Source organism: Oncorhynchus mykiss, chromosome 4 (assembly GCF_057628025.1).
Source record: "Oncorhynchus mykiss isolate SJ-2025 chromosome 4, ASM5762802v1, whole genome shotgun sequence".
Lineage (NCBI taxonomy): Eukaryota > Metazoa > Chordata > Actinopteri > Salmoniformes > Salmonidae > Oncorhynchus > Oncorhynchus mykiss.
In genome coordinates, this window is record NC_143025.1 from 36,254,882 (window position 1) to 36,269,598 (window position 14,717).

General features: G+C 45.1%; 1 protein-coding gene across 2 annotated transcripts in view; it reads right to left on the minus strand.

Annotated features, from left to right (window-relative positions):
* The window catches only part of LOC110521746 (trafficking protein particle complex subunit 8), an 85,717-nt gene that overhangs the window by 35,849 nt on the left and 35,151 nt on the right, over window positions 1-14,717 (minus strand). For both annotated transcript variants that reach the window (XM_036969360.2, XM_036969359.2), the window contains 12 exons: window positions 10,192-10,281; window positions 9,778-9,952; window positions 9,447-9,600; window positions 9,096-9,198; window positions 8,505-8,770; window positions 7,873-7,988; window positions 7,215-7,365; window positions 6,066-6,166; window positions 5,745-5,850; window positions 4,969-5,100; window positions 4,322-4,546; window positions 216-321 (listed from right to left, as the gene is read on the minus strand). In XM_036969360.2, the coding sequence (XP_036825255.2) occupies window positions 216-321; window positions 4,322-4,546; window positions 4,969-5,100; window positions 5,745-5,850; window positions 6,066-6,166; window positions 7,215-7,365; window positions 7,873-7,988; window positions 8,505-8,770; window positions 9,096-9,198; window positions 9,447-9,600; window positions 9,778-9,952; window positions 10,192-10,281 (1,725 nt within the window). The remainder of the gene's footprint in view (window positions 1-215; window positions 322-4,321; window positions 4,547-4,968; window positions 5,101-5,744; window positions 5,851-6,065; window positions 6,167-7,214; window positions 7,366-7,872; window positions 7,989-8,504; window positions 8,771-9,095; window positions 9,199-9,446; window positions 9,601-9,777; window positions 9,953-10,191; window positions 10,282-14,717) is intronic.

Genomic DNA, 14,717 nt, shown 5'->3' on the forward strand with positions numbered 1-14,717 from the left:
GGACTCAATCTTTGACTCCTCTGATATTCATTCAAAGTTTCACTCTAATGACGAAGATAGTCGCTCAGCAGCAGTGCGCAAACACGTCTCGTTTCACAGTCTCAAAACGCATATTGAAGTTCACACACAATGAACTCGGTCTCACTGCAATTTTTTTGAAGCATGAAATGTATGATTGGTGAGCAGAGCAGTGCTTGTGTTTGTCTCAGTCTTACCCTCTGCCAGGCGGCGTTCATGGCCGAAGTAGACCCTGGTGGCAGAGCTGTTGATGCAGGGTAGGGGCAGCTGGGGTAGCGCCACCTCACATGCCCCCGTAACATTCTGGAGGAAAAGGTAGAGAGCAAGGAGACACTTAACACGGTCTTGGAATGAGGTTACAGAAATTGGCCAGGCCAAAGTACACGGTAGGAGGGAACGACGACAAAAGAAACACGTGGCTTTTCTCCACAACTACACTATTGTGTGGCATTTCATTATTATTATTCAAGTTAATGTTACTTCTAAATATTAGTCTAGTATACAAATCAAGAAATGCCAGATTAAGAGGATTCACATTTTCGTATTGACACAACTTAACACGGCTATCAGGCTCAAAAGAAACGTGCAATTTCACTAATGCAACACACTTAGTGTACACACACACACAGTACCAGGACGACAACAGTATTGCGGCAAGGAAACAAAATACGAAGTGGATGTGACTTCTTTAGGAAAACAGCTCTAATATTAGGGGTGAAAGTAAGGCGGTACAATCCGGTAATATTGGGGGTATGCCGTACCGGTAAAACATGAGCCCATCACAATAATTAAAGCAAAATGTCAAGTAAAATCTAGGCTATTACACCACTTCATCACTTCTGCATTTCAGATGCATGAAAAATTTGCGAACGGAGTAGAAGAAAGTTTGTATAGCTTACTCTCCAAAATATGATTTGATGAGAACATTGACATTTTGCCAAAACCAAAACACGTGCAGACAGCAATGGATGCATTAATAATGACAATTGCCAATTGTCGTGACAGTTTTTGGTGTTTTGTGTAACAGATGTCTCTTTCCATTCACCACTGTTTGGAGGCTGGAAATATGTTGCAAGTGAATTGAACGTGTGCAGGTAGCCTCGTAAAGAAAAACGTTGAAGTGATTGTTTGACAATGCGATGAAAACATGACTGGTTGTGTTAATTCCACAATAAAAGGTAACGCATTCAAAAAGTTAAATGACAAATCTTTACGACTAGGCCCACAGAGAACCTATTGAATTAATAGGGATTCTATACTGTATCCAATTCTATGATTAGGCCCATTTTTTGTTAAGGTATCTGTGACCAGATGCATATCTGCGTTCCCAGTCATGTGAAATCCAAAGATTCGGCCAAACAAATTAATTTAATTCAATGATTTCCTCATATGAACTGTAACTCAGTCAAATCAATGAAACTGTTACATGTCACATTTATATTTTTGTTCAGTATAATTATAAGCAGTGGCGTAGCGCACACCCCCGCGGGGTACTTACGGTATTGATATCATACAGTCGGTATTTCAAAATATACGTATACCGGGGTATCACCCAAGCCTCGACCTAAGTGAATTTGAACAACCCTTAAATGGAACAGAATATGGAAAAATGTGACCTTGGCATAACAACGTAAACATTGAATATTTGTTCACAGGCTGCATTAAACACCAAGGAAACGTTTAACAATGAAATTGGCCCCAACTCCCAACTGTTCCCTGTGTACCATAAAATCAGGCAGACACATTCCTTGGTAATTATGTTGGAGTGCCCTGCAGTTAAATGCTTCTGGGACAAAGTTACAAAATTAATTTAGAAGTGCATGAATGTAAACATTAAGTCTGCTATGTTGCTTAATGATAGCATTGCGATCTACATTGTTGGTTAGGGGCTCGTACGTAAGCATTTCACTGTAAGGAATAACTGTTGTATTCGGCGCGTGTGACTAATACAATGTGATTTGAGCTCCTTGAATCTGACTGCTGGCAGGCAGCACTGTTGCAAAAAATATGCTGGCTCTTAGACGGCAATCAACTCACGCTTCCCAACTCGCCAGTGGTTACAGTTACTGTTAGAAGTTCTAACATTTTAATCATCTACAGCGAGAATGAATGGTGCTAGTCAACTACGGTATACTTGGCTCTATAAAGAATAATCTCAGCTAAAGGCCAACACCAACAAATAAACAATCTATGAAGTCCAACAGATACACTGCACACACACACAGCACTCCAAATGTTATTACGTTACAGCCTTATTCTAAAAAAAATGTTTGTCCTCATCTATCTACACACAATACCACATTATGACAGTGAAAACAGGTAGTAAAAAAACCCCAGAAAAACCTTTACATAAGTATTCAGACCCTTTGCTATGAGACTCGAAATTGAGCTCAGGTGCATCCTGTTTCCATTGATCATCCTTGAGATGTTTCTACAACTTGATTGGAGTTCACCTGTAGTCAAATCAATTGATTGCACATGATTTGGAAAGGCACATACCTGTCTATATTAGGTCCCAACAGTTGAGCAAAAACCAAGCCACGAGGTTGAAGGAATTGTCTGTAGAGCTCCGAGACAAGGTTGTGTCAAGGCACAGATCTGGAGAATGGTACCAAAACATTTCTGCAGCATTGAAGGTCCTCAAAAACACAGTGCCCTCCGTCATTCTTAAATGGAAGAAGTTTGGAACTACCAAGACTCTTCCTATAGCTGACCGCCCAGCCAAACTGAGCAATCGGAGGAAAAGGGCTTGGGTCAGGGAGGTGACCAAGAACCCGATGGTCACTCTTGACAGGGCTCCAGAGTTCCTCTGTGGATATGGGAGAACCTTAGAGAAGGACAACAATCTCTGCAGCAATCCACAAATCAGGCCTTTATGGTAGACTGGTCAGACGGAAGCCACTCAGTAAAAGGCACATGACAGCCCACTTAGAGTTTGCCAAAAGGCTCCAAAGGACTCAGACCATGAGAAACAAGATTCTCTGGTCTGATGAAACCAAGATTGAACTCTTTGGCCTGAATGCCAAGTGTCACGTCTGGAAGAAACCTGGCCCAATCCCTACGGTGAAGCATGGTGGTGGCAGCATCATGCTGTGGGGATGTTTTTCAGCGGCAGGGACTGGGAGACTAGTCAGGATCGAGGGAAAGATGAACGGAGCAAAGTACAGCGAGATCCTTGATAAAAATTCTCCAGAGCACTCAGGACCTCAGACTGGGGTGAAGGTTCACCGTCCAACATAACGATGACCCTAAGCACACAGCCAAGCTTGTATCATCATATGCAAGAAGACTCGAGGCTATAATCGCTACCAAAAGGTCCTTCAACAATGTACTGAGTAAAGGGTCGAGGGGGGGTAAAGATATGGATGGGGTGCAGGTGGTTGGACACAGACCAGTTGGGCTGGGTGGAATTGGGAGTATAGGCCACCTGAAAATCCTGTGTGATCAACATGATAATTTTTCTGTATGAATTTCTTACTTTAGTACATTTTTGAGTGAGAGCCCATGTTAAATATACTTAATAAACAGAGTGTACAAAACATTAAGGACACCTTCCTAATATTGAGTTGCACCCGCCCCTTTTGCCCTCAGAACAGCCTGAATTCATCAGGGCATGGACTCTACAAGCTGTTGAAAGCGTTCCACAGGGATGCTGGCCCATGTTGACTCCAATGCTGCCCACAGTTGTGTCAAGTTGGCTGGATGTCCTTTGGGTGGTGAACCATGCTTGATACATATGGGAAAAACCCAGCAGCATTGCAGTTCTTTACACAAACCGGCACACTTGGCACCTACTACCATACCCAATTCAAAGGCACGTAAATGTTGTGTGTCTTGCCCATTCACCCTCTGAATGGCACACACCCACAACCCATGTCTCAATTGTCACAAGGTTTAAAAATCCTTCTTTAACCTGTCTCCTCCCCTTCATCTACATTGAATGAAGTGACATCAATAATCGATCATGGATTCACCTGGTCAGTCTATGTCATGGAAATAGGTGTCCTTAATGTTTTGTACACAGTGTATGAATATTGTACCTGTACACGATGCAACACTAGGACAGCCTGTGTCATTCCAGAGTCTATCACACATGGCCTTGTTCAGGGGTATAGAGATACTCTAAGGAAGGCTTCCTGAGCCTCCCTGTGGTAGGCTGTATTAAGGTAATATTGAGGCTATGTATAGGTTGTGTTGTAATCTTGTTTTCTTGACTCCCTGCTGTGGGGTTGTAATAATGTGCTAACGTTGTGGAAAGGTTGTTTTAAGGTTGTGAAAGGATTTTATTAACATTGTGTGTTACCTTGTAGACGTAGAGGTATTCCCGGAGGAAGGCTCCCTGCTGTGTGGAGGTCTGCTGGCTGTCATTGGTGAGGATGTGTCTGAAAGCTGTGACAGCGTTCTCTGGTTGGCGCAGGGTGAAGGACTGGCGGCCAATAGTGAAGTTGATATGGTCCTCAGCCAGGGACCAGCCTTTACCCTTATACACCTGCATGGCCTGGCAGTAACACCGCAACGCATGGCGCTTCTACAGGGAGGGAGAGAGAGAGGGGAAGACACACAATGGTATAGAGAAACAGCAGAAGGCAAGAGGAAGACCGAAGAAAGCGGAGGGGAAGATAATGACAGAGCGAGAGAGAAAACAATCAACACGCTCCATCAAGAGTTCTGAAATGGAATGCTCTAACAATTCTAGAACTTTGAAGATGGCAGGCCTCCCGCTCAAACGGGACTGACCCACCAGTAGAATCACTCCTGTCTCACCTCACCACATTCTGTTTTTAAAAGGCCTCATTGGTCACATTCTGCTTTTAAAATGGCCTGATTGGTGTTTACACACCCACAATTCCTCTTTATATACCCAAGTACATGGTACCTCCATGTTTCACCCTCTTCAGTTGCATGTCTACAGAACAAAGCCTAACTTTAGCCTGTTTCAGTCCCACTCACCTGCCCTGCCTTGCTGAAGCGGTGTCCTGCCAGGATCATGTGGAAGGCAAACTTCCTGACCATGGGGTTCCGCATGTTAATGAAACAGTGGGCTGCCTGCTCCAATAGGAGGGCAGAACGCAGGTCAGAGTCCTGGGAGGGAGATAGACCGGGTTATACAAGTTAGCAAATACCTTGGACATGCCACACAACATTTTAATTTAACTTTTAATTACAGGTTAGTCTAACTTAGATAAAATCTGGTTTGCAAGAGAAACCTGTTCAAGACAGCAGTAACATTACAAAAGTTTCACACATAAATAGAAGCTACATGTAACCGTGATTTGACTGCTACAGAATTACACAGATCCAGAGGTTAATCGACAGTGTAAAAACAAAGAACCTGATACAATGATAAATCAGAAGTAGCGTCTAGAGCCTGATCAATGTTTATTTGGGTCCAATACCGATTCTTTGGGGGGGGGACAAACACTTATCGATACTGTTTTACAGCAAGGAAATTAAATCATTATTCCACAATGAATTGTCATAAATTGCCATCCAACTGAGCAATTGTCTAAGAAAAATGCTTCAAATGTTGCATTCTTACATTGTGACAATAATGACAGGAGAATGGCCGCAAGTGTTCAGATAAGCATGAGACTTTTTCCCATCCCATTTACTGATTATCGGTGGAATTATCGGCGAATAACGATATAGCGTTAGAAGGCCAATATCAGCCGATAATATCGGTGACCTGATATATCGGTCTTGCTCTAGTGGAGTCTTCCTCTCACCTCACTGGTCATCTTGATGAGGAGGGTAGCAGCATCAGAGTACTTGGCCTGACTCTTCAGTACCTCAGCACTGAGCAGAGCACAACGTTCAGCTAGAACCATGTTCCTGTATGGGGGAAAGACTTTCATAAAACATTCTTACACACACCACCACAGGGGTGAGAGAGCCTATTGTAGTTTTGTGGCTTGGTGGCGGCTTTCCAGCTACGAGGTTGGTTATTTTAGCTTAGTGGGCATTGTTAGACAATGTGCAATTTTGTGACAACACATGAAAGTGTGTGTGTGTGTGTGTGTGTGTGTGTGTGTGTGTTAATGTCGTACTTGGACACATCTCTGTAGGTCTGTATTGCCGTGTCCATGTAGTGTGCTGGATACGGCCTTGGAGCTCCAACTTGAAGAAACGCAGACACTGCTGCCATCTCCTACAGACAGAGAGATGAGTGAGGGATGGATGCAGAGAGAGAGAGAGAGAGAGAGAGAGAGAGAGGGGGGAGATCAGGGGAAAGATATGAATGAGAGAGAGGTGAAAGAGAGCAGAGTGTGAGAGAGGGGGGAGATCAAGGGAAAGAGATGAATGAGAGAGAGGAGAAAGAGAGCAGAGTGTGAGAGAGGGGCAGCAAAAGAAGAGAAAGATAATCATTTCAAATATATCCATACAACCATCAGTGTTGAGTGTTATAAATGGTGGGTGTGTTGAGGCTAGGTATCAGACACGTGAAGGGTGGTCACGGTTCAAGACCATCGGCCTGCCATTAATATTCTGGCTACACAAACACACACCTGTCTGCCATTAATATTCCGGTGACCCAAAAAGCCATGAGGCGTGGCAGCATCCTTAAAACCGCAGGATGCTAGGATGGGCAGCAGAGGGCAGGGAGATCAATACGGTGTGTGTGTGTGTGGCCATTTTCCAATATCCTTCAGTGTTGTATATCTGTCTAGGGAAAGTAAGATTACGATGTTGCCACGATGCTTTCTTCAGATGTGCACCGGTGACGCCACCTCTAGGTCCGTCTCTGTGCCTTCAATTATGCAAATGACAGACTTTGTTCTATATGTTCCATGACTCCTCTGAACATTCTACAGGAAAAACTCCACATTTATATTCTTTCTAGTCTGCTGTGGTAGATACGTACTGCTCAGGTCTCCAAGAGTACAACAAAAACATGTTTTGCTGACGTCATTCAGAGGTGTAGGGTGGATTGATGTGCGTGTGCTCAGTCTCAGTACTGCTGATGTGCTGCTGCTGCCGCCAAGCACTTACTTAACCTTCTGGCATCTCAACCTTACCTTCTGCTGTGTCCTTTCCGCGAGACAGTTCACAAACCTTCAAGACCATGTATTTTGTGTGTGTGCGCATGCGACGTGTGTGTATGAGCACGTGTATGCATGCGTGTGTTCACGCGATATGTGCCTTTGCTTTGAGAGTGTGTGTGTTCTCTTTCCATCAGTGTACGTGCGTGTTCTCACCAGTGCCCCAGCGGCATAGAGCATGGCCTGGTCAGAGAGGAAATCCTTCTTGGCCGTGTGGTAGCAGCTGTACGCCAGGTCATAGAGCTGAACCAGGAAACAAAGGTCAGCCATCTTCCTGATCTGCAGCTCAGGGGCTTCTGGGGGATAGCTAATGACATCACACAGGAAAGAGAGCAAAGGTCAGACAGCTCAGGAGATACCGAGGCGGAGGCGTTAGCAAACTGCCATCCAGAACCATTCTGAAGTTGCCTCACCAAATGGCAGCCTAGTGTTCTCTATTTAGTGTGCTACTTTTGACCAGGGCCCATAGGCTGATGGCAAACCCCCATCCAGAACAATTCAATATGCAAACTGTACACTGCTTTGGGTGAAAGCCTAGAGCTAATTTCTGATGACTTCGAACTCTCTCCATCCTGTCCTTCGGCACCTCTGATCAGACACGTGGATGGTTGAACACAGTAAATGTGTGATTGTGTGCATACCGTATGTACCAGACAGTGTGATCTAAGGCGTGATCTGTTAATAATGAGAGAACTCTGCCTTCCTTTACAAACACTATTCAGTAAGCAGTGTGATAGTAAGTGCTAAGACCAAAGCTAACTGGACAATCTCCTTGCTAATGGTGATATGATGGTGATGAAGGAGATGTACTTACAGGAGGCCAGAAGTGTTCTTCAGTTCAGCGATACTCTTCTCTGGAACTTTCCCTCCTCCAAACCACTTCTTAGTGGCAGAGAAAAGAGAGCGACTCAAGCCTTTCCTGGAGACCAGCTACAGAGGGAGGGATGAAGAGCGGGAGAGGTGGAGGGTGAGAAAAGGAATGAGTTCAGATCATTAGGAGGCCAACGGTCATATCATTGATCATGTCCATCAATCCCTCCCTCCAAGATTTCACAGCTTTTTTTGGGAGTGATATTTGCAGGAAAAATAGCTTCATTTTTGCATAGCAATCTGCGATGGTTTTGTCCAATTTTTCCTTTTTTGTAGTGCAGTAACTTGACAGTTTTATGCTGTAATATTGAAGTGTTTTATGCGGTTATTGATCAAATTTGAAATTCCTTGCATAACATGCAGGGAATTGGCAATTTTGCAAAATAAAATAAATAATGCAATAGCGGAAGGACTGATGAATCAATATCTGACAGGAAGTTGATGTGGCAGCAGTCACAGGACAATTAGCAATAAACGTGTCAATATAAGAACAACACAGTGGCAATATTATATTACCGGATCACACATTTACGCGGTCACTGAGCCGTCATGGTCATTGTGCATGCGTCTCTCTACCTGGTCATTGAGCTGTCTGATGTTCTTCTCTATGTGAGGCAGTAGTCCCCTGAAGGTAAACTCCTGGATGAACAGTCTGATGCGGTCGTGGTCGTTCAGTGTGAGGCACGCCCCATGGCTGGTGGCCGCTGCCACTCCCGTGGCGAGGGGCGGTGGCTTGGTTTCCACGGCGACGGCCCTGAGAGCGTCGAGGCTACCGGGCGTGTCACTGGGTGTATCCAGCTGGAGGGGATGGGTGTTGTCCAGACTGTTGACCAAGACTCCATCTGATGAACGACACACAATGTCATATCAACAATGTGAAGGCGTGTGGCCAGACTGTTGGTGATTCCGTCGGGGTAAACAACAACAAAACAACAACAAAACAAAGTACATTAAGCACATGATGGATGTGCGGTGTAAAAGAGGCTTCAACTATACAAATGTGTATTTTACACGTTTGAAATATATTTTTCCCAACCACCTTGGAGTTGCTGAGCGCCGAGCTCTTTTCAGCTGAGCCACGAGTACGCGTAGACGCAGTCGGATTGAGGAGTGGCCGACGACATGGAAATCTTCAGCTCCCGAGTACTGCTAAGTGGCTACGCTCACCTTTCTCTTCCGAGTCATGTCCATCCACCTCGGATGTTCCTCCTACGTTGTTCTCTACAGCCGTGTTGTTCACCACTACAGGGGCTGGATCCTCATACTGATCCTGGAACAGCCATGAGCAAACACAAAAAGATGAGTCATGTTCAATAGGCACGCAATGGAAGAAAATATTCAGAAACAGAGTAAAACAGGAAGGCGCTAAGCTGAACTTGTCCAATAACCAACGTTCATTTTCTTTTTCCGTCGTAAAACAATGTGTCCTAATGAACTCGACAATGGTACTGTCGGTTGTATGCTACTGTACATTAGCAAGTAGATACTTGGAACACTTAGTCTGGGCCCCAACTGTACCTGGCTTTGCAGGCTACTCTTGTGAAGGTACTGGCTCCATGGGTCTGGGATCTGTTCGTCTGCTCCCGCTGCCGCCGTACGAGAGTTGACCTTCAACAGGTAACAACCCTGAGCACCATACCTCTGCTTCATATCCTCATACACAGAGTCAGCCCTGTGAGAGGGGGAGAGAGAGAGAATTAAGGGAATCCATAACTGCTGATGAGGAGCGGCGTCAACACCTTCCTGATTACTGCACGCGCACACAGGGTTAGCCGAGGTCAATGGATTAAAGATGTTGTGTGCGTGTGCGCACTTGCATGTCTGCGGTGTTTGCGTCACTACTACTCACCTCTGTTCGTCTCCCTGGCTCATGTCGTGAAGTAGGACATAGTACTTGAGTGTGTTGGGGATGAACCACTTGGGGTTGGTGTACTCGCCGCTGTGCTGGATCCTGTGCTGCTCCTGAGACAGCTTGAGGAACTTCTCCACTGGTACAGCCTCACTGGACGACACCACCAACAGACCTGCAGGGACGGCCGTCAAAGAACCACAACCAAAAAGAGCGAGAAGGAAAGGGGGAGGCAACCACGCAGACGGAGAACGAGGGAGGGTAGGGAGAGGATGGTGAAAACAGAGAGGTAAAGAATACCGTGAGAAAAAGGAGGAGTGAGTGAGTGAGTGAGTGAGTGAGTGAGTGAAGAGAGAGAACTTGTCTCATCATCATAGTGTTCATTCTACTACGTTGAAGCAGTGAGAAGGATACAGGCGAGGTAGTGGTTGAGGAACTCATGGTCGGAGGCAGGCATGGACTGGAGGAAGCTCTCTCTGTACGCCTCAAACCAGGGAGTCGTGGCTGGAGAGATAGGACAACAAGATGAGAGAGAGAACATTACTCTAACCAGGTCTCACCTCCACACAACACCACCCTGAGAGTGGAGCTGCATAGAGCACCTGCAGGCGACACCCGGGGGGAGGGGGGGAGAGGTCTACACACACCAGGGTCAACCAGCCAGGAGGCCATCACAGGTGACACACACTAGGGTTGAGCGATATTACGATAGCATAGTCTATCAATGATTGACAGCCATCGTCGATGGGGACGCGACAGACGATGGCTTAGCCTACTTTACCTTCACTGGCACCACAGAGTAAAGAAACGGAGTCTTGCACAAGTTTAAGCTTAAGAAAGAAATGATCCATGCAGGACTGAAAAATGACTAATAACTTATCATCCTACTAGGCCTATCTTAAAAGTTAGTTACGAACAGTAGCTTATTTCCCAAATATTCTAGCTTAAGGCGTTGTCCTAAAGTTGCAGCTTTAACAAGACTGACAATCTATAGCCTAAAGCATAGGCTATTCTCAATCGCAGCTTTATGAGATCTAGAATATTCTTTACTTGCCTCATAGAATAGTAATTATCCAGTTCTGAATGCGGTACACTGCTTCTATCGGCTGGCCAATAGGAGGAAATACTATGTAAAGAAATGTTTGATGGGTACATAATCACGATAGGACAAAGGTCGACGTCGCCCAACCCTCACACACACACAGCTGAAGGGTCTGATCGCGGAGCTGCAACAAATGATACTCTGAGAAAAATTTGATGAATTACTGATTAGTCAGATGGGAGTAGGGTTTGTACCACTACCGGATTCTTCTTTTCTCCTAAACCCATTGAGATGCAGAGAGCATCATGCTGCTCGTTGTAGACTACATTTTTCATCAAGAGATTCACCAATTATTGTCCGAATAACAAAAATCAGCAGGAGTATATAATGTTACCATGGCCAAATGTAGACATCAACTACGTAAAGTAACACCTGTGTGTGTGTGAACAAAGAATGAGTGCGAAGTGTAGTCTGCATACTGACTCGGGTACTGTCTGAACCTGTCCAATAAGAAGCTCTCATGAGCTTTAAAAATGGTGGCCCTAATGAACACAACCCGGGTAATTCTGCCATATCTGGTGTGAGTTCTCTGAACAGCTTCATGACACATCAGACTAGTACTCCCTCTTTCCACATTCATCACAACACAAAGACAGCAGGCTGTGTGTTTGGACACAGGCACAACAGCATTATGAGGATCAACATGCGACCCTCTGGTCCATTTTACAGATGATTAGGCGGTAATACATTTACAGTGGTAATTTTATGTCAGGGAAATCATTCAAAAGAATCTCTAAAGCAACCAGTGCTCGGCCTTTGAAAAATGTAAAGACAAAAGATGACATCAAGTCAAAACAATGTTAGTGTCACTATCCACAAATTTGGTGACAAGTGTACCCAGAGCGACCAAATACACGAACATTGTATTTCATCAAACAAATTGTCTGTTTTTTAACCCTTGTGCTATGCTTGTGTACAAACAGGCATGGTATGTGTCTTCCATCACGAGGACCACCAGTTAGTAACCTACTGATTGAGAGAAAACCAAACAGATCTGTGCTTGATTGCACTTGCCTGGCACAACAGGACCAATAGAAAAGTCCCAAAAGTGCAAACACTGCCTACCTGGCACTCCAGGCAACAAAGTATTTGAAATGACTTCAAATAGTATTTGAACACAGGTCTGTTTGCTCCTAAATAAAGCCATGGGCTACAAGGGAAACCTTGCGTGAGTGAGTCAGGAGTGAGCAACAGAGAGCTCACTTCAGTTAGTTCAGTGAGTGATCTCAGTAACTGAGAAGCACACAGCAGTCAAGATTCATCTCAGTTTAAAGCTTTCTGTTTTGAATCAATTCCAATTCCCTGTTATCAACTTTTAATTCACTGTTTGAGAGAAACCCCTTTAACTTGGAGTAAGAGTTAATGCCGGGGGGAAGTCCGAGTGCCCAGAGATGCGGCTCAGAAAGCAATAGGCCATAGCCAATTAGGGGGCGTATGTATGACTGTAAGGCACTTTGGGACCTGTATAAATAAAATTTAATTGACTGAGACCACAGAAGTGAGAGTACAGGAAGTGTTCAGGACATAAACAATTCCCCACCCTGACTTCAAACAGCCTAAGATAGAAAGCATAGTTTCCATTTCCACTGGCTCCTCAAGTCTCAGGACTCTGGAATGCAGATATCTTACAAGACACCCTATCTAATATCCTGGGATTTAGATATAGGCCTAGGCCAATTATGTATAAATGGGAGACAGAAGAACACTGACTAAATCATCCCACTTTACACCCATCCTTTATACACTGCTCAAAAAAATAAAGGGAACACTTAAACAACACAATGCAACTCCAAGTCAATCACACTTCTGTGAAATCAAACTGTCCACTTAGGAAGCAACACTGATTGACAATAAATGTCACATGCTGTTGTGCAAATGGAATAGACAACAGGTGGAAATTATAGGCAATTAGCAAGACACCCCCAATAAAGGAGTGGTTCTGCAGGTGGTGACCACAGACCACTTCTTAGTTCCTATGCTTCCTGGCTGATGTTTTGGTCACTTTTGAATGCTGGCTACTCTAGTGGTAGCATGAGACGGAGTCTACAACCCACACAAGTGGCTCAGGTAGTGCAGCTCATCCAGGATGGCACATCACTGCGAGATGTGGCAAGAAGGTTTGCTGTGTCTGTCAGCGTAGTGTCCAGAGCATGGAGGCGCTACCAGGAGACAGGCCAGTACATCAGGAGACGTGGAGGAGGCCGTAGGAGGGCAACAACCCAGCAGCAGGACCGCTACGTCCGCCTTTGTGCAAGGAGGAGCACTGCCAGAGCCCTGCAAAATGACCTCCAGCAGGCCACAAATGTGCATGTGTCTGCTCAAACAGTCAAAATCAAATCAAATTTTATTTGTCACATACACATGGTTAGTCAGAAACAGACTCCATGAGGGTGGTATGAGGGCCCGTGAGGGCCCGTGAGGGCTCCATGAGGGTGGTATGAGGGCCCGACGTCCACAGGTGGGGGTTGTGCTTACAGTCCAACACCGTGCAGGACGTTTGGCATTTGCCAGAGAACACCACTGGCGCCCTGTGCTCTTCACAGATGAAAGCAGGTTCACACTGAGCACATGTGACAGACGTGACAGAGTCTGGAGACGACGTGGAGAACGTTCTGCTGCCTGCAACATCCTCCAGCATGACCGGTTTGGCGGTGGGTCAGTCATGGTGTGGGGTGGCATTTCTTTGTCCGCACAGCCCTCCATGTGCTCGCCAGAGGTAGCCTGACTGCCATTAGGTACCGAGATGAGATCCTCAGACCCCTTGTGAGAGCATATGCTGGTGCGGTTGGCCCTGGGTTCCTCCTAATGCAAGACAATGCTAGACCTCATGTGGCTGGAGTGTGTCAGCAGTTCCTGCAAGAGGAAGGCATTGATGCTATGGACTGGCCCACCCGTTCCCCAGACCTGAATCCAATTGAGCACATCTGGGACATCATGTCTCGCTCCATCCACCAACGCCACGTTGCACCACAGACTGTCCAGGCGGATTCTTTAGTCCAGGTCTGGGAGGAGATCCCTCAGGAGACCATCCGCCACCTCATCAGGAGCATGCCCAGGCATTGTAGGGAGGTCATAAAGGCACGTGGAGGCCACACACACTACTGAGCCTCATTTTGACTTGTTTTAAAGGACATTACATCAAAGTTGGATCAGCCTGTAGTGTGGTTTTCCACTTTAATGTTGAGTGTGACTCCAAATCCAGACCTCCATGGGTTGATAAATTTGATTTCCATTGATAGTGGAATGTGTTGACAACAAAATCACAACAATTATTTTAAAGAAAAAAGTATTTAATAAGAATATTTCATTCATTCAGATCTAGGATGTGTATTTTAGTGTTCCCTTTATTTTTTTGAGCAGTGTATATGAAGAGACTATTTTATGTGTCCAATGTTCTTCCTTTTGGTGTAGGATGCAGGGAAAGATGGTTCCATTACCAAGATTATATCAAAATGAGCTCTAACTTCCTGAATGAGCTCTAATGAGCTCGAACTTCCTGAACCCGCATAACAAGACCATTTCTGAGACAACCAGTATAGAGTACACATCCTTATATGGAAAAGTACACAAACATATGCAGGGATGTGATCAGGGCAACGTAGTAAAATCAGGAAATGTTTGATTTTTGCTTATACATGGAAGAAAATGTAAGAAAGGCAGGAATTGCTGATTGATCAGAAGAAGAAAATGTAAAAAAAATCACATCCCTGATATGGACATCTGAAGCTACTACCTTGAGAGAGCAGAGAGAATAAGGAGAGATGGTAGAGTTCACTACACGGGTCTGCTACGGAGAGACTAGAGAGGAGAAAAGGACAGTCTGCTACACAGTTAGGAG